The 18065-nt window shown below is 46.5% G+C and overlaps 1 protein-coding gene and 1 non-coding gene across 2 annotated transcripts; both read right to left on the bottom strand.

The window, feature by feature from the left end:
- Positions 1–812: 812 nt before the first annotated feature.
- Positions 813–12559, bottom strand: Serping1 (serpin family G member 1). Its single transcript, XM_075984695.1, has 8 exons — positions 12445–12559; positions 11879–11953; positions 10257–10836; positions 8744–8878; positions 6375–6578; positions 6074–6210; positions 3501–3720; positions 813–1275 (listed from the first exon to the last, which is right to left on the bottom strand). Exons 2-8 carry the CDS (start codon positions 11927–11929, stop codon positions 1022–1024), a joined length of 1581 nt encoding a protein of 526 aa, XP_075840810.1. The 5' UTR covers positions 11930–11953; positions 12445–12559; the 3' UTR covers positions 813–1021.
- Positions 12560–15736: 3177 nt separating this feature from the next.
- On the bottom strand, positions 15737–15842 carry LOC142858086 (U6 spliceosomal RNA). The gene has a single exon (XR_012911966.1). It is a non-coding gene; the product is annotated as a U6 spliceosomal RNA (small nuclear RNA).
- Between the last annotated feature and the right edge of the window lie 2223 nt (positions 15843–18065).

The raw sequence follows: 18065 nt of genomic DNA, 5'->3' as shown, positions 1-18065 counted from the left end.
ACTTTGGACAGCCCCAGTGAGCCATGCTAAGTTGCTGGAGCAATTACATGTCTGCAAAACTCCTGGCAGAATCCTATGACCAGTCACCCACCTCGTTCATTGCTGTTGCTACTGCCACATCTTAAAATTTATTTTCTGTTTAGTGTGTTGGTGGTTTCCCTGCAGCTAAGTCTGTACTCCAGGTACATACCCCCAGTACTTGTGGAGGGGAAGGGTGTCAGGCATCCTGGAACTGAAATTGCTGTGGTGCTGGGAATTGAACCCAGGTTCTCTGGAAGAGCAGTCATTGCTCTTTACTGCTGAGCCATCTCTCCAACACCTTTTTTTTTTGGCAGACAACTAATCAAGATAAGGATTATGGCAGATACTCAATTAATAGCTGTCTATCCCATAATTTCATAATGGTTTTTCACTCTACATCTGAGATTTCACCATGCCAACTGCAGACAGGAAAATACTAAGCTTGGTGCAGGCAGACATGAGAGAAAGAGGCTATGCTCTTACAACAGAGGTGATCCTCGTGGCAGGACATAAAAGACACGTGCCAAAAAGTGTCATTAAGACCATCAAAACCAGTCATCCCCCAACTAACCCGCTAACTATGGGAGATGCACCCATATGCCCAGGGAAGCTAATCTAGCCAGATCTGCAAGGTCCCTGGGCAATCCTGAGACTCGGGGGACCTAAGAAATGGTCTCCAGTTTTAAGCCTTAAGTGTAGAGTGGCTTATTACACAGTAGCAAGTAGGCGATGCAAGAAGCATGGTGATTCCTGTGTACTGATATCGAGGCGACTAAATACCCAGAGGCAAGAAATGTCTGCAAGTTTTATTTGTAGAGTCTGGTAAATTCGATCCATAAAGCTGCAAAAAGTGATTTAGAGAGCATGTCGGTGCCGTGGGGGTTGTGGATGCAAACAGTTCCCTCTGCCCGATTCTAAGGCTGGAAGAGGCTGGGGAAGGCAGTGGCGAGGCAATCACGGGGTAAGTGGAAGCCCGGGTGGCCCGACTCCTGCCTGTCTCTCAGGCCCTGGGGTCGTACACCCGGCCCATGAAGACCGGGAACTTGTGTTGCTGGTCCCAGAGCAGGAAGAGGAAGGGTTGCCGGACCTCAAAGATGATCAAGTTTCGGGCCACAGAGACCGCCGAGGCCCCAGCGGCCTCCACGCCCGTCTCTGTCAGCTCTAGCACCGTCTGGTGCTTCATGGAAGACACCTGAAGATCTGGGTCGTCGGTCAGCCCACACAGGTTGAGATCGTCAGAGAAGTCAAAGAATTCTAGGACGAAACAAGAGAAAAGCAAAATCAGAGGTCAGTAGGAGCCGGGCGGTGGTGGCGCACAGCTTTAATCCCAGAGAGGCAGAAGAGGGTGTATCTCTGTGAGTTCAAGGCCAGCCTGGTCTACAAGAGCTAGTTCCAGAACAGCCAGAGGAAACCCAGTCTCGGAATAACAACAACAAACAAACAAACCGGGGATAAGCAGGGAACTCTTGGTGGGTGGAAATTCTGTTCTTAAATTTCCTGGGTTAGTCTCAAATTCCTCCAGCATCTTCTCAGTCTCTACGTCATTGCTTCCTGGTCTTCTAAATGGGAACCCCTGTTATCAGGCCCAACCATCAACTACTCTCAAGAGTCAAGACACCTCACTCTCTGCCCCCCACCAACTCTCCCCTGAAAAAATGGCATATTGCTTCCTTGTCTCCAAGGACTTTGAGAAATAGAGATGGATAATATGCTATAAAATGAGATCATGTGAGAGTATAATGCTATACACTGAAATATATACTGACAGAAATGCTGTATACTGAAATATATACTGACAGAAATGCTGTATACTGAAATATATACTGACAGAAATGCTATACACTGGAATATATACTGACAGAAAGAAATATATACTGACAGAAATGCTATATACTGAAATATATACTGACAGAAATGCTGTATACTGAAATATATACTGACAGAAATGCTGTATACTGAAATATATACTGACAGAAATGCTGTATACTGAAATATATACTGACAGAAATGCTATACACTGAAATATATACTGACAGAAATGCTATACACTGAAATATATACTGACAGAAAGAAATATATACTGACAGAAATGCTATATACTGAAATATATACTGACAGAAATGCTGTATACTGAAATATATACTGACAGAAATGCTATACACTGAAATATATACTGACAGAAATGCTATACACTGAAATATATACTGACAGAAATGCTATACACTGAAATATATACTGACAGAAAGAAATATATACTGACAGAAATGCTATATACTGAAATATATACTGACAGAAATATATAGTGACAGAAATGCTATATAATGAAGTATATACTGACAGAAATATATACTGGTCTCTGCCCTAAATTCCTGACAAAGAACTCCTAGAACCCTAACATTTCCTTAGCAATGGACGTGCTGGCAGCACATTTTGTCTTAATATTTAAGTTTTTGTTTGTTATTTTTGGTTTTTTGAGACAGGGTTTCTCTGTGTAACTGCCCTGGCAGAACTCTCTCTGTAGACCTCCTGCCTCTGCCCAAGTGCTGGGATTGAGGTGTGGATTACCACCACCACCCAGCTGATATTTGTTTTTTGATTTCTGTTCTAAAGCCCTCGCAATTCCTCAGCAGCAGGAGTAACAGGCATCTCTGTCAGTCTGTTATTTGGCTTCTGATGCTGGTTTTAGGAAATCAGGTTATATATTAGGTGATGAAGTTGTCAAAACAGGAAATGAGCGACAGATCTAGCTAGAGATAACGTCAAAGGTTAGAAAGGGGTGTTTCTAAAGTCTCCCCTAAACTCAGAAACCCCAGACTCATACATATCTAGATGGATCTGAGTTTCTTCTGTGAAGTGACTGATTAGTGAATGTGGCCAGACAGTGGTGGTTCACAGCTTTAATCCCAGCACTTGGGAGAGAGGCAGGCAGAACTCTGTGAGTTCAAGGCCAGCCTGGTCTACAGAGTGAGTTCCAGGACAGCTAGGACTGTTTCACAGAGAAACTCTGTCATGAAAAACAAACAAACAAATTAGTGAATGTGACCAAGAAGTGAATGTCCACAGTCCATCTGGGTCACCTGTTCCAGTGAAACCTAGTAGAAATATCCCAGAGAGCTAGAGATCTGGACTGCTATTTGGGCTTGACTCCAATTAGTTCACAGGTAAGTCATGCACACTTTAGGTAAGTCACAGATAGTCTCTGAGCTTCAGTTTTCTCAGTGACCTCATGGGATAAAGCCTGGTCCTTTAGCTCACGTGGTTGAGGAGTAAGTTTCTGATAAAAGTGAAGAAGAACGTTTAGCATGATGGCAACATTGTAGCACCATCTCCCCAGGAGTAAGTTTCTGATACAAGTGAAGAAGAATGTCTAGCATGATGGCAACATTGTAGCACCATCTCCCCAGGAGTAAGTTTCTGATACAAGTGAACCGCTCTAGCATGATGGCGTCTCCCCCCTGTTTCTGGCTGCCAGGACTTACCCATCTTCTCCAGGATTGACAGCATGTCTTGGTTGCTCTTCACTTTGATCTGAGGCATCACCAGGTAGGTGGGCTGGTACCTGGATAGCTCCAGCTTCTTCATGACGGCCTTAAAGACAGTGGGGGTGAGAGCCTCCTCCATGTCTTCAAGTTTGTGCTTCTGGCTCTGGGGCACCATGATGACAAACGTCAGGTTGTGAGAGAGCTGCAGCTGTCCCACCTGGAGAAGAGGGATATATTGTATGAGCTCTCCCGCCCCAGTTCTTTCCTGGCCTGCCCCGCCAGGTGCCCTGTTCCTCAAGACTGTTTCAACAAGCATCCGCTAAACCTGCCTGCCATGATGTGCCACCAAGTGGGGATGCCAGTCAGTCAGACTAAAGTGCACCAGTCCTGGTGAGAGCCCGAGGGATGAGCACAAGTTTTGGATCATACCCTGACTATCTATGTAATAACAGAGTAGGATTTGGTTCCCCCTCCTCCCTCCTTCCTTCCCTCCCTCCCTCCCTCCCTCCCTCCCTCCTTCCTTCCTTCCTTCCTTCCTTCCTTCCTTCCTTCCTTCCTTCCTTCCTTCTTTCCTTCCTTCAATAGAGTCTTATGCAATCCTGAATAAGTTTAAATTAACAGAAGATGATCCTGAAATATCTTCTTCTTCCTCCTCCTCCTCCTCCTCCTCTCTCTCTACCCCCTCGTTTTTCCAGACAGGGTTTCTCTGTATAACAGCCCCGGCTGCCCTGGAACATGCATTGTAGACCAGGCTGGCCTTGAACTCACAGACTTCCATCTGCCTCTGCATCCCAAGTGCTGGGATTAAACACATGTACTGCCACCGCCCAGCTGACCCTAAACTTTGGATCTTTCTGTTTTTTACCTCCTACAAGCTAGGATCACAGGTCTATACTACCACAGTTAATTCTATGAGGTGCTGAGAATCAAACCCACAGCCTGGCAAAGTGCTCTACCAACTGTGCTTCAGATGTAGTTTATTTAAGCCCTGTTTCTTTTATACTTCAAATTATCTCTAGCTTGTTTCTAATATGGTGTCAGAGTCTAGGACCAGCCTGGACCTAAATTATTTCTCATACCAGGGTGGAGGTATGGGAATAAAAACACAACTCACACAACTATATTGGGAGGGAGTTTTTAGGGATCCTTTATGAAGTCTTGAATTTACATTCTGAAAATCACCTGCTTTTATCATTCAAACAACTTTTATATCAAAAGGTAAACTGAGGGAGAAGTTCATTAGCATTCTGTTTCCTGGGTAGTGGGGAAGAATGAGTTAGGTCACCTCCACAACTCACTATGCCCGCTCTGTCACATACACTAAGAAACACCTCTTCCCCAGGCAACCTCCTAAGTTACAGTAGAAGGAACAGAATGACGTTAGCATATCCTGACCATTTGTTAGGATGGTGTTAGTTTGTCTCACTATTAAAGGCTAGGCGACCACCTTCTGTGTAGAAGATGCAAAGTGTGCCTTGCCAGGTTGCTCAGAATTTTGACTACCATACCACTAGGAATATTGGCCTGTATAATCAGGCCCCATAGGTGTTATATACAGTATGGTTTAGGGAATAATGACAAGAAAAAACTTTGTGAATGTTCAGTATAATTTTTTTTCCCCAAATGTTTTCTGCCCATGGATGCACCATGGATATGAGATACTGGCTCAAAAAACCTTCCCCACGACACAGAGATACAGGAACGCTTAGACACTGGGCATGGGAGAATTTACTGCCTAGAATCTTATGGCTCCATATTCTTCTGTTGGTGACAGTATCTTTCTGTTATATAGCTCTGGCTGTCCTGGAATTCTATATGTAGACTAGGCTGGCCTGGAACTCACAGAAAACTGTCTGCCTCTACCTCCAGAGAGCTAGGGTTAAAGGTATGAACCATCAAGCCCTGCTTGGGCTCCATATTCTGTCCCTTCTCTCTCCCTACCCACTAGAATTATATTGTTCAATATCTGCTAAAGAACTTAATTTAGCCTGTCGTGGTGGCATCCACCTTTAATCCCAGCACTTGGGAGGCAGAAGCAAGTGGACCTCTGAGTTCCAGGCCAGTCTGATCTACAGAGTGAGTTCCAGAACAGCCAGTAGCTACACAGAGAAACACTGTCTCCAAAAAACCAAAAAACAGAACAAAAAAATAAAATAATTCAACACCTGTGTATACACATACTTAACACATATCTGCCCACACAGAGCAATACCTCTATAAGCATACTTATACATATGCATACTGCACAAGAGTGTACACACACAGAGGACACAGCAAGCTACCAGTGTACCCTGAGTGGAGGTTAAGAGAGAGAGAGAGATGCACAGAATTTAAAAATGACTCACTTTTTGCTATTTGGTGCAGTAGAGATGAATGAAGAGACTTTAGAATCATGTCTAGACTCATGTCTTCCAGCCTAAACCTCCCTGCCTCCAAAAACGAGAGAGAGGAGGAGGAGAAAAGAGGGTGGAACTACAAGGTGGGAGAAATAGAAATAGGGATTTTGGCACTCCACCATGATAAGTCCATGGCAGAAAGGAAGTCAGGGATGGGAGGAGTCAGGAACTTACCCTGGCCTTCAGAGTCTGGTCACTGAAGTGGGCCATAGGGTACTTTTTGCTGCTCATCATGGGCACTTTAATCACAGAGTTTTTGTAGAGGAAAGATGACTTCTGATTTTTTTGCTCAAATGGTTTCTTCCATTTGGCTAAAGGAAGAAAGGGTGGCTGTAACATAGGTAGGGATAAAAAAAGGCGCTAAAGACCCTGCTAGGGCAGGGTAGGACAGTCACTGTGGAACTCTGAGCTGGTGGGATGTGAAGACATGATGGGATGGGAGGTAGAACCCCATAAAGCCCACTGCCTGCCTTACCGCTCAAGTAGACAGCATTCAGCAGGACAAGGCGGGTGTCAGAGGGCAGGCTGTCCAGCAGCTGGCTGATCTTGTGGTTGGTGTTCTCGGCCACCCAGGTGTTGATGAGTTCTAAGTTAGCATTACTGTCCAGGCTCAGGACTCTGGGGCTGCTTCCATACAGGGTCTGAGAGGCATTCACATAGGTGTCCCTGATGGGTAGGTCTGAGGGGCAGGACGGAAGAGTGAGTCCCCTGAACAATCTTACCTGCCTTCAAAGAGCCAGAGAGTGAACACACTTCTCATGTGTTTTCACTTCGTTTGTGTTTCCGGAGACAGGGTTTTGCTATGAAGCTCTGGCTAGCCCAGAATTCGGGTAGACCAGACTGGAACTCACAGAGATCTGCCTGCCTCTGCTTCCTGTGCGCAGGGATTAAAGACCATCACATCTGGTGGGGTTTCCATGGTTCTTCCTGCTCACTCCAATGAACACGCCAGCATTTTACAAAAGCAGGGACCAGCCCACACCTCTACTGTATGCAAATGTATTCTATGCAAATAAGATTTAAGAAAACATCCCACACTAAGAACAGCAAAACTATTCCTAGGCACCCCTGCTGCTTCTGCTTGCAGGTGAGGAGAGCTTGGCTAGGCAGCCCCCTGTGAAGTAGCCTGCACCTGACTTGCCCCTCTGTCCTTTCCGAAGGCTGTAGGAATAGACCCTACTTTCAAGCCTCAGGGGAAGTTTATGATGAGACTTCCATACTCTTGCTCTCACCACCCAAGTCCACTGGAGAAAATATGAGTGCTTGGAAGAATAGACTGTTTCACTGGATAATTTCCCCAGGCTTGGCTTGTGCTTCACTCAGCCTGAGACCCAGAACCTTAGCAGAACTCTGGATGTGGGTGGACGGGATACAAGTAGCCCTAAAATATTGAATGTAGTGGAACTGTCCATAGCTGAACGGGACAAAAGACACCACTGGTCGGAAGTAGGTAAGGAATGCAGTATGTAGCGAAACCTCTGAATCATATCTTTTTTTTCATATCAAAAAGATACATTTTAATGCCAGGCATGGCAGAGCATGCTCTTAACCCAGAAACTTGGGAGGCAGAGGCATGAGGATCTCTGTGATGTCAAGGCCAGCATAGTTCACATGGGGAGGTTCAGCTAGCTATGACCACAGAGTGAGATCTTGTTGAAAGAGAGAAAGAGACCGGAGGGGGAATTGAGATTTGAGGCAACCTCTTTTCCTTTTTTCTTTATTTTTTTCCTTCCCTGTATTTTCTCAGTTTTCTATAACTATGGCTTTCATTGTGTGTGTGTGGGGTGGTGGTAAGGAAAGGAAAAGCCAAGCACAATATCACATGGCTATAATCTCGGCAACCTAGACCAGAGGATTGCCAAAACCTGAGTCTTTAATCCATCACTCAGGGGCAGAGAGACAGGCTGATCTCTGTGAGTTTGAGGTCAGCCTGGTCTACAGAGCGAGTTCCAGGACAGCCAGGACTGTTACACAGAGAAATCCTGTCTTGGAAAAACAAAAACAAAAACCTGAGGCTTCAGAGAGGGCAATCTCAGGAAATAAGTAAGCAGAAGAGGAGGGCTGGGAATGCAGCCCAGTGGTGGTGCTGGAATAGGCTGCAGAAAGCCCTGGTTTAATCCCCAGTACCACAAAGAAGAAGGGGAAAATGGGAGAAAACGCTTTCTTACAAAAGAAAGAAGGGAAAAGCATGTGAGAGAAAGTGGGCATAGGGATGAAGCCACGTGTGGTAGTGCAGAATTTCAGCACTCAGGAGGCGGAGGCCGGAGGAGAACCTGGGCAACATAGCGAGACCCTATTTCAAACAACCAACATGAACCAGACAAACAAAAACCTAAAAGAGAGGCGTTAGATGAATTCTGTGATTTTTAACCTTTGGAAGTGAAGGGTGCCTCCCACCCCCACCAGCCATTCTGATGCTCCATCCCCACCCACTCCTGAGCAGCTCTGCAGAAATGGCCAGCTCGAGGGTCCCAGGCTTACGAGCAACTGCGTCAGATCATTTGTGAGGTTCCTTCTTACCATCTACTGATTTGATTATTTATTATTATATTATTTACTGGTATTATCTATCTAGCATAAACATGTAAATGATAACAAATTCATATAATATGAAAGTACTAAGGATGAATCAGAAGACTCACTTGACCTAAAACTTAGCAAAAAGTATCTTTTGGTGACTTTCAGCTTCTAACTGCTAACCTCTAGCCCTGTTGTTAACAGTATTTGAGTCTCACAGGTCCCACCCCTGGATCCACCTGAAACTCTTGCTGCTTCCCCATCCCTCTTACCCATCCTCAGTACCACCGTGCCTCCTCCCCCTCCTCCAGACTCCAGCACACTCACCCGGGCTGTGGAAGATCTGCGACACAGAAGTGACACCTTTGGAGGAAAAGGCCTTCAGAGCCTGGTGGACACAGGCGAAGTCCTTGGGGTAGGAAAGGACGTCCTCCAGGTTGCTCTTGGTGCTATCTCCAGCCCCTACACCAAAGGACAGGGAGAGATAAGAGCTCTTGGGGGGAGGAACGAGAGACCCACTACTTGGGAATAGTGCTGTGGGCTGGCTAGAATGGAGGGTGTGTCCCGCCATGGTGGGGCTTCAGAGCATCAAACAGTACTCTGGAAGACAGCTGTGTGTCAGGAAGAGGGTGGTGGGTAGTGCTGAATCGTCCTGCTAGGCTCTCCACCCCCACCCCCGGCTTCAAACATTCTCCTCCACTGGTCTCCACCTTTGTAAGTCGCACGCACGTATCTTTCTGAGCACTGCTCCACAGTAATCCTGACTTAGACGGTTTGGGTTTACAGAATCATCCTATAAGTAGAGGCCTTAGACCCCTGTTGTAAAAGAGGGTGGGTGTCCTTCATTATTAAACACCGTGCGTGTCTTCTCCACGGCAGCAGCCAAAACTTGTCAAGAGCATTGCGTCTAGTCCAGGTGTTCTAATGCTTCTCTTTTGTTATCTTATTAAGTTACCACCAATCCTTTTACATAGATACTCACTTTCCTAGTATATAGAAGGGGTCTGAACTTTCAAAGATAGTGTTATTAATGCATTTAAGGTCCCAGAGCTAATAATAAGATGAATGCAGTACTGAAACTGAAATGAACAAAGTGGAACCAACAGACTAGAAAGGACCCCCCAGGAGACTCTGTGGATGTCTGAGGACAGTCTTGCTGTCACACCTGGAGAGCCAGGTGCTACCAGCATCTTACCAGATACAGTGAGGTGTTAGGATTTGGGGAAGTCAGGAGGAGGAATCTTGTATATGCAATCTCTACAAGCATTACTGGAATTTTCTGGGCTGGGGTGTGAGAGGTGTTCTCTCTCCTCTCTCTCTCTCTCTCTCTCTCTCTCTCTCTCCCCCCCCCCCCCCCAGGGAAATCACTCTCGTGGTGGTAGAAGTTTTTTTTTTTAATCTCCCAGGGAGTCAAGGCACCACATCATCTGAGTCTTGGTCTTTGAAGGGAGATCTCACCATCTCTACTTAACCGTCAAGAACTCACACTCAAGAGCGCTTAAGTGAACTGCCCATGGCTGCACAGCCAGGAAATGCATGACCAGGACTCTCTCTCAGGTCTGCCTCCGATGACTTCATCTCCCTTATCAGCTTCCATTGCTTTGAACCACGATTAGGACCTTACTTTATATGTTGTTAATGAGTCCACGGGCTTTTATAAGCAAGAGGACCTTATTAAATCATTGTTAAATAAAGCAGCGTTCAAGAATGAAGACCTACCACCCCGTCACGTAGCCCATTTTACAGCTTCTTCTCAGAGACACAGCCTCGCAGAGGGGTGTGATTGGTGATCCCTAGGGGAGAGTCCCCCATACAGCCTGGATGGAAGCCAGAGTCTTACCAAGAAGGACCTGCGTCAGGAGGCTGGCGATGCTGAATGGGGAGAAGGCCATGTTGGTCTCAGCCTTCTTGGTAGATGAGAAGGCGCTGTAGAGCTTCATGGAAAACTCTGTCAAAGCCTCCGCCAGTGTAGCCTCTGAGGACTTTCTGTCTGAATCAGAGCACTGAGCAAGAGGCTCTGAGCAGAAGGGTTTGGTGGGAGCCTGGGTGGGAGAATCCGTGGTTGTACATGGTTGACTGGAGGGATCCATGGGGGGCTGGCTGGAAGCATTCATGGGGGGCTGGCCAGAAGCATTCATGGGGGGCTGGCCGGAAGCATTCATGGGGGGCTGGCCGGAAGCATTCATGGGGGGCTGGCTGGGAGAATCCGTGGGTATTTGTGCCATTGGTTGGGTGTTCTGGGTGCTGTCAGTTGTGTTTTGGGTTGGTGCATTGGTCGTTGGCCAGGTAGACTGTACTGTATGTTTACTCGAACTCCAGGGGCCATCTCTCTCAGGGACGATGTCTTCGCTTTCCTCTTGAGTGACCAATGGGTCCTGGATGCTCTGGCTGGCAGCTTCTGAGTCTGAGAGGGCTCTATCCTGTGGTTCAAGAAACAGGGTCTCATTTCTTAGTGAGCCACAGTTCCCTCAACCACTCCAGGCCTGAAGACTATGAGCACACTGTACCAGTTGCTTTTGGTGTAGTCTGGCAGGTGAAGGGTTATTCCTTCAGAAATAGGCAATGCCAGGGGAATTCTCTGCAGGAAACATGGGGTAATTCCAATTTGGTTATCAAGTATTTGTGTTCAGTGACCACCATGCAAGAAGCTGTTTTCTCATTTTGACTCACTTGCCAGGGTAGTATAGACATTTGCATTTGTGAGCCTTATTTTAGGACTGTGGATATTCAGAGTGGGTGTGGTATACCGGTGAGTACTGAAAACAATTAGTATACCAAAAGGAAAGGAAGAATTGTGGGAATTGGGTGCAACGGTGCCACCTGTAACCCCGGGCATCTAGGCATTTGGGAGGTGCGCCAGAAGGATCTCCTTATGTGACAGTGTTTTCAGAAGTGGGAAGGAAAGTCTGCAAAATTCAGATCCCTTGCTCAATCAGACGTCAGGTGGTGACTCCCCAAGGTCACCCAGGATGCCAGCTTCCAGAATAACGTCCTGCTTATCCACCGGAAGCAAGCACTCACTCTTTTCATGAGTTTACTTTTTATCCCTGTCCTCCTAGGCCACGTGGGCCACGGTGCTCTTAACCTTGGCGCCGGCCCAAGTCTGTCTGCCAGCCTTTTTCTTGCACCCCACTTTCTACAGATCCAGACCTGGAAGAGCCTGTCACAGCATCAAAGAGGGGGCAGGTTGTAACTTGGGTCTCGTCTTGCCTCCCATGACCCCACCAAGCTTGGATGGTGACCTGAGTGGAGTCTATGTATTTTGCCTTTTATACATTTGGTTAAGGAAGCTTGGAGGTCCGGCCTAAGGTCATCCAGCTTGTGTATCTTCTAATATAGAATTCAAGTCCCTCCTCCTACGGTAGGGCTAGGCTAGAACTTAATCCCAGGAGGAGCTTCCCTCCATCCCCAGGGCCCAAAGGGGGTTATTCCTCTCCCCGCCCCCTCGGAGGGACCACTTACCCCAGCCAGCAGCAGCAGCAGGAGGATCAGCGGGGTCAGCCTGGAGGCCATCTGGGCAGCGACGTCAGCTGCGACCTGTGAAGCCAGTTAGCCTCAGAGGCAGCCGTGAGCCTAGGAGCTCAGGGGGTTCAATCCATCCCCAGGCCCGCCCCCATTCCGTTCCAGGCCTCGACCCTTCTTGGTGTGCTCCCGCCTCCTCCCTCTGGGGCCACCTTCTCCCTGGCTCCGCCCTCTGTTTTGTTTTCCCCAAACCGCTTCCCTTTCCCGGCACCGGCTGGCCCTTCTCTCCCTTCACGCCCAGGTCTCAGCCCATCTGTTCAATCTCCAGGGTCCCGGGTCCCGCTTAACTAAACAATAAGCCAGGGGCAGCCGAGAGGAGGGCCAGGGCGAGCTGGGCAGCACAGCTTTGAGGGAAGAAGAGGCAGAAGGCTCAAGGGGAAGCAAGCCTATGGAAATTGCAGCGATAACAAACAGGGGGCTAGAAAGTAGTGGAGAGGGAGGCTGGAGACCACCCTGCCAAGCCCTCTTGACTTTGTGTTCCTCCCCCAAAGGTCCCGTTATAAAACCTGGTCCAAGTTCTTGGTCGCTAGGCAGCTTCAGGGCAGACTGAGTGGACAGTCGCAGAAGGTCAGTAAGGGTGGGGTGTCGGGGGGCAGTCTCAGCTATTGGCTGGTTCAGGACACTGCCCTGTTAAAAATTAAGGATGATTGATCACTAGTGCGAGAGTATGAGTTCCCGTAAATCAGGATGGGAAAGGCCTGGGACGGTCTGGGTCTGGCGCTGTGGGCCAGGCTAGTGGTTTAGCCTGATCTCTCCTCTCGGAGTGGAGTGCGGTGGAAGTGGGAGCAGTATGCAATGGGACGGGGTGGGGAAGCTGAGTGCAGCTCACAGGGGCGCAAAACCAACCGTGCTGTGTTTCATGGAGCAAGATAAAGCAGAAGAAATGCAAAACTTGCCCCGCATTTTACAAGAGATGAGTTTTTTTGTTTTTTGTTTTTGTTTTCTTTTGGATAAATGGACAAAGTAACTCTGGAAATAGGCCATTTGATAGTTAAGACATCAAGTCTTAGAAACAGTTAATGTCTGGCCTTTCCATTGCCGTCGTTTGGAGATACGCCAGGCTTGGGCTTAAGTGTCCTGAAGTCCCAGCTGCGGCCTCCTCCCTATCGTGTACATCATGAGTCGTTCTAAGTTTGAGAGCTAGGAGTCTGAGGCTCCTAGCTGAGCCCAGGGTTCAGTCCCTAGCGCCACAACAAAGCGAAACAATCACAGAAACCGACAACTCAAACACAGCAACAATCCCAAACCAGCAAACAAAAATCAAATCCTGACCTGTATGTATTTATGGTTGGGTTGTCACAATAAGCCGGTTTTGTGAGACCCTGGCAAGGAGGAACCCAGTTATATATGAATTCTAAATAAATCCTATGCAATCTTGGAATATGCTTATGATAAAACTTTTCACCATTGTTGTGTATCTAAAATTTAAATTTGACTGTATTTCATGTGCTGAGTCTGGCAGTCCTATGTCCTCTGCAAAGCAAGGCTGCTCTCTTTGGTAACATGATATAGATATGAAGTTCTGTGATTGTCTAACTACAGGCCTGACCCCTACCTGGGTTTGCCTTCTTTAAGAAAGTCTGTGGTTGGCACCAGATCTAATGCTCACAGAAACTCGAAAGACAGGAGCAGGAGAGTGGAGCACTCATATGGCCCCCAAGGGACCTTAGAAAAGACCCGAGTTTGACCTGGCTCTGCGCTCCATTTTCTTAGAGAGCTCCTAAACCTTAAAGAAGTGCCATAATATAAGTGCCATCCTTTGAACAGTTTCCTGCAAAATTCAAGCTGTCGTTATTTTTTTTCTGCTGTGTAGTACTCCATTGTGTAAATGTACCACATTTTTCTTATCCATTCTTCGATCGAGGAGCATTTAGGTTGTTTCCAGGTTCTGGCTATGACAAACAAAGCTGCTATGAACATAGTTGAGCACATGTCCTTGTGGCACGATTGAGCATCCTTTGGATATATATCCAAAAGTGGTATTGCTAGGGTCTTGAGGAAAGTTGTTTCCTAATTTTCTGAGAAATCGCCACACTGACATCCAAAGGGGCTGTACCAGCTTTCATTCCCACCAGCGATGCAGCCGTGTTCCCTTTATCCCACATCCTCTCCAGCATAAGTTGTCATCAGTGTTTTTGATCTTGGCCATTCTTACAGGTATAAGATGGAACTCAGAGTTGTTTTGATTTGCGTTTCTCTGATGACTAAGGATTTTGAACATTTTCTTAAGGGTCTTTCAGCCATTTTAGATTCCTCTGTTGAGAGTTCTCTGTTTAGGTCTGTACTCCATTTTTTTTAAATTGAATTATGTGATCTTTTGGTGTCCAATTTCTTGAGTTCTTTGTAGATTTTGGAGATCAGACCCCTGTCTGATGTGGGGTTAGTGAGGATCTTTTCCCATTCTGTAGGCTGTCATTTTGTTTTGTTGAATTTGGTCACTGTTAAGTAAAAGTAACAGATATACACAGCTAGTAAGAGTCAAAAACAAGTGTTGACCACATCTGGCTGGTGAAATCCTTGGAGTTACTAACCCATGCTAGGGCCTGTCTATGGCAGTCAGCAGATCCTGGGGTCACTTCTGATGCCCCAACACTTTCAGGCTGAAGTTACGGTGGAGAAGCAGAGAGGTTTTCTCTGGTTACAGATCTCTTTCCTGGAATATTTTGGCCACCACTGTCTGTGTACCCTGGGCATTCACGGGGTTTCTGCATTGCAGCTGTGTTCTTGTCTGATGAAGCAGGAGCTGCAACTGACCAAGTCACCATGTTTACGGAATTTCTTCCTAGTGTGGATGAGCATTTATTCAGCTGGTGTAAAGTTGTGACTTCAGTCCTTCCCTATAGGAGGCAGGTGTTTATGCTTTCCGTACTTGTCTGTGCTTTGTATGACGGAGCTTTGTCTCTGATTTCCTACCACACGCTCCTTTCTGTGGAAGCCGTGGTGTTGACAGCCACAAGTAAATGTCTGATGTGGGTTCCTGGTGTCACTGTCACCACAGATGATATCTGCACAATACTTTTATGCACCACTCTCTCCGCACATGGATGTTTTCCTCCGTAGCTCCACAGAGACTGAGCCTGGAACCCTTACTCATCCAAAACCCTCCTGCTAAACTCCTATTCTTTTCTTCCTGGTAGTCTCCAACTGGTACCAAGAGGTGGACAGAGATGAGGAGTAAAGACTGGAAATTAGATCCAAATATTTGTGGAGACACAAGCTTTTCAATCCTGAAAACCCCAAAGGACCTCGTTTGTAGCACCAAACTTTTCAGAGTAGAAGAGAAGCCTTTGATGACTCCCTTTATAGACATTCTGCATTGGCCCATTCATTTATCTAAGGATACTTTAGTCTTTCAAAGTTATCAGCACAGTATCATGTATGTGCCTTGTAAGACTTTAAACAAGCCAGACATTTACAAAATTAAGTCATTGCGGATGCCTTTTAACCACTTCAAGTGTGTTCTTCCAGGATTTCATAATGTGGGATTCCCCTCTGTATACTGTGAATACCATTGTTTTAGTCTTTGTTGTAGAATAACCATTTTGTACACTGTGAAGTTGTGTTTTTGTTAAGGCACCTTCTGATAGTTTAATAAAGAGCTGAACAACCCATAGCTAGGTAAGAGGGGAGAGATAGGTGGGATTTCCTGAAGAGAGGGGAACTCTGGGGAAGAGTCTGAGAGGTGGGGAATTTGCCAGTGAGATGGAGGAAGTCGATGTACAATACCAAGGAGAGGTAACTGGGCATGTGGCAGAATGCAGATTAACGTAAACAGGCTAATAAAAGTTTGCTTTTATAAAAAATATGGAATGTGTCACAGATTTGCATGTCATCCTTGGCAGGGGCCATGCTCATCTTCTCTGTATCATTCAAATCTTAGTGTATGTGCTGCCGAAGCAAGCACACTAATTTAAGCTTTAAGAGCTAGTTGGGAACAAGCCTAGCTAAGGACGAACCTTTATTCTTAATAACAAGTCTCTGTATCATTATTTGGGAGCTGGTAGTCCAAGAAAGTTTGACTATACTTTGTATTTATTATCTATAGTTGTGATAAAACACAACAATCAATTCAATTTATAGTTGTATACCCCCTTGCCTGACTCATGAGCTTATTTTTAAAACTAAGCATGTTTGTGGAATCACTTAGAAATTGTTTTATTTTCTGGTGAATTGTGTCGTAGGCCACATGTTGAGGTGACATCTGTTGGGGTCCAGCCTCGACAGAATTCGCACGGTCCAGGGTAGGAGCATGAGGATTAGAATTATTAAGCAAAAGGAACAGAGATAGGAGAGAAATAAGAGACAGAAACACAGAACAGCATCGGGAGGGATATCCACTGAATACTGAGTTTGTTTACCTTCCACATGCATATATACTCCACTCCAAAAGGGGACGGGGGAGGCAACAGGATAACTTCATTACCATGACAGACTTGATTTCTCCAACCCTTGGTCAAGGTGGAGCGGATCCACCTCTAAACCCAAAATACTAATCAACCACACCCTCGGTCAGGATCTCTTGCTTGTAGCCACACCTGTTGGGAACAACTTTGAGCAAGAGTAAGCTCAAACTCTCCGACCTTACTCAATGTGGAGCAGACTCACATCTGAGGGCCCTGGCAGAAACCGTGCTGCGATGGCTGTCTAGAGCCTTCAACTTTCCATCATTTAAAACTACTTACGGGGAAATACAGTTCAGAAAGGAAATTCCATAGGAATGAACACAGGGTTTAATCAAAACGATAAAGGTGACATCAATGAGCCCTTACTCTGACTAACGAGCAGTATGTTATCAACACTCCAGCAGCTCCTATCAGACACCATGTCCAGTGCTGTAGGCCACCACCATCCTAATGCTATTGTGAATATCCTCCTTCTTCTTTCCCGCTTCTCTCCTCTTTCTCTCTTCTACCCCCCACCCCCGCAACATGGTGACGGAGATTAAATCCAGGGCCTGTGTGGTAGTCAAGCACACCACCACTGATTTACATTTCCAGCCCTTGGATGTTTGTGGCAAAGTCATCTTCAGTAACCCTGGTTGGTCCTCAGACTGACTGACTGTCAACTCGGTTGACCTTGAAGTGATTCTCTTCCACTCCCCCACACCGAGAGTACAGGCAGACACCACTACGTGCCATTTGGCCCTTGAGTTTTTTCAGACAGGATCTCCCTATGTAGGCAGGCTGGCCTCAACCTCCCAAGCCTCCTGCTTCTGACTCCTAAATGTTGGACTTAGAGGACTGCACCATTGTGCCCAGTTTATGCAGTGCCAGGAACCAAATTCAGGGCTCTATAAACGCTAAGCAAGTACTGTCCACTGAGTTATACCCCCAGCCTTCACTTTGAGGTTTGTACCACAACGTGCATTCCTAGATATCTGACTTCTTTCACCGAAAAACGACACATTAGTACATGCATGTTCATGTGAATATATATGTGTGGGGGTGGACACATCGAGGCCATAGGATAACTTCAGGTCGTGTTCCTAAGGAACCATGCTCCCTTCCCTGCCCGCTTGGAGCTAAGCCCCCTGGCCAGTGAGCCCTGTGACCGCCACGACTCTTCCTCCCTAGTGCATGTGCCTCCAAACGGGGTTTGCTCTTAAATTGTTTTCTCGCTTTTCTTCTTAAAAATTAATTTTAAAAAACATGTGTGCATGCATGTGCATGTGTGTGCGCCTGCAGAGATGAGAAAAGTGCACCATAATCTCCTGGGACTGAAGCTACAGGGATGAGCTGCCCAACATGAATGCTGGGAACCAAATTTGGGACTTGGGTGCTGAGGACAGCTTGAGGGAGTTAATTCTCTTCTTCCAGGCAGATCTTGGGGATCAAACTCCGGTCATCAGTCTTGGCAGCAAGTTCCTTTACCCCACTGATCCATAATTGGCCCCATGCCCATCTTTTAAAAAGTCAGGCCCTCATGTTTGCGAGGCAATCACTTTACCAACTGAGCCATCTCCCTAGCCTGGCTGTCTGAAAAAAAAATCAGCGATTACGGCACGTGGCTGTGGTTTATTTTCATTTCTGCATAGTTTGCAGTTACATTTCTTCTTTTTAGCTTTGAAAAAGTGGAGTCTCCCTATGTTTCTCAGGCTGGCCCTCAGCTTCTGTGCCTAGTCAGTCCG

The sequence above is a fragment of the Microtus pennsylvanicus genome, chromosome 9 (assembly GCF_037038515.1).
Source record: "Microtus pennsylvanicus isolate mMicPen1 chromosome 9, mMicPen1.hap1, whole genome shotgun sequence".
In the NCBI taxonomy this organism is placed as follows: domain Eukaryota; kingdom Metazoa; phylum Chordata; class Mammalia; order Rodentia; family Cricetidae; genus Microtus; species Microtus pennsylvanicus.
The sequence above is the reverse complement of the archived record's forward strand: the minus strand, read 5'-3'. Positions and strand labels throughout refer to the sequence as shown.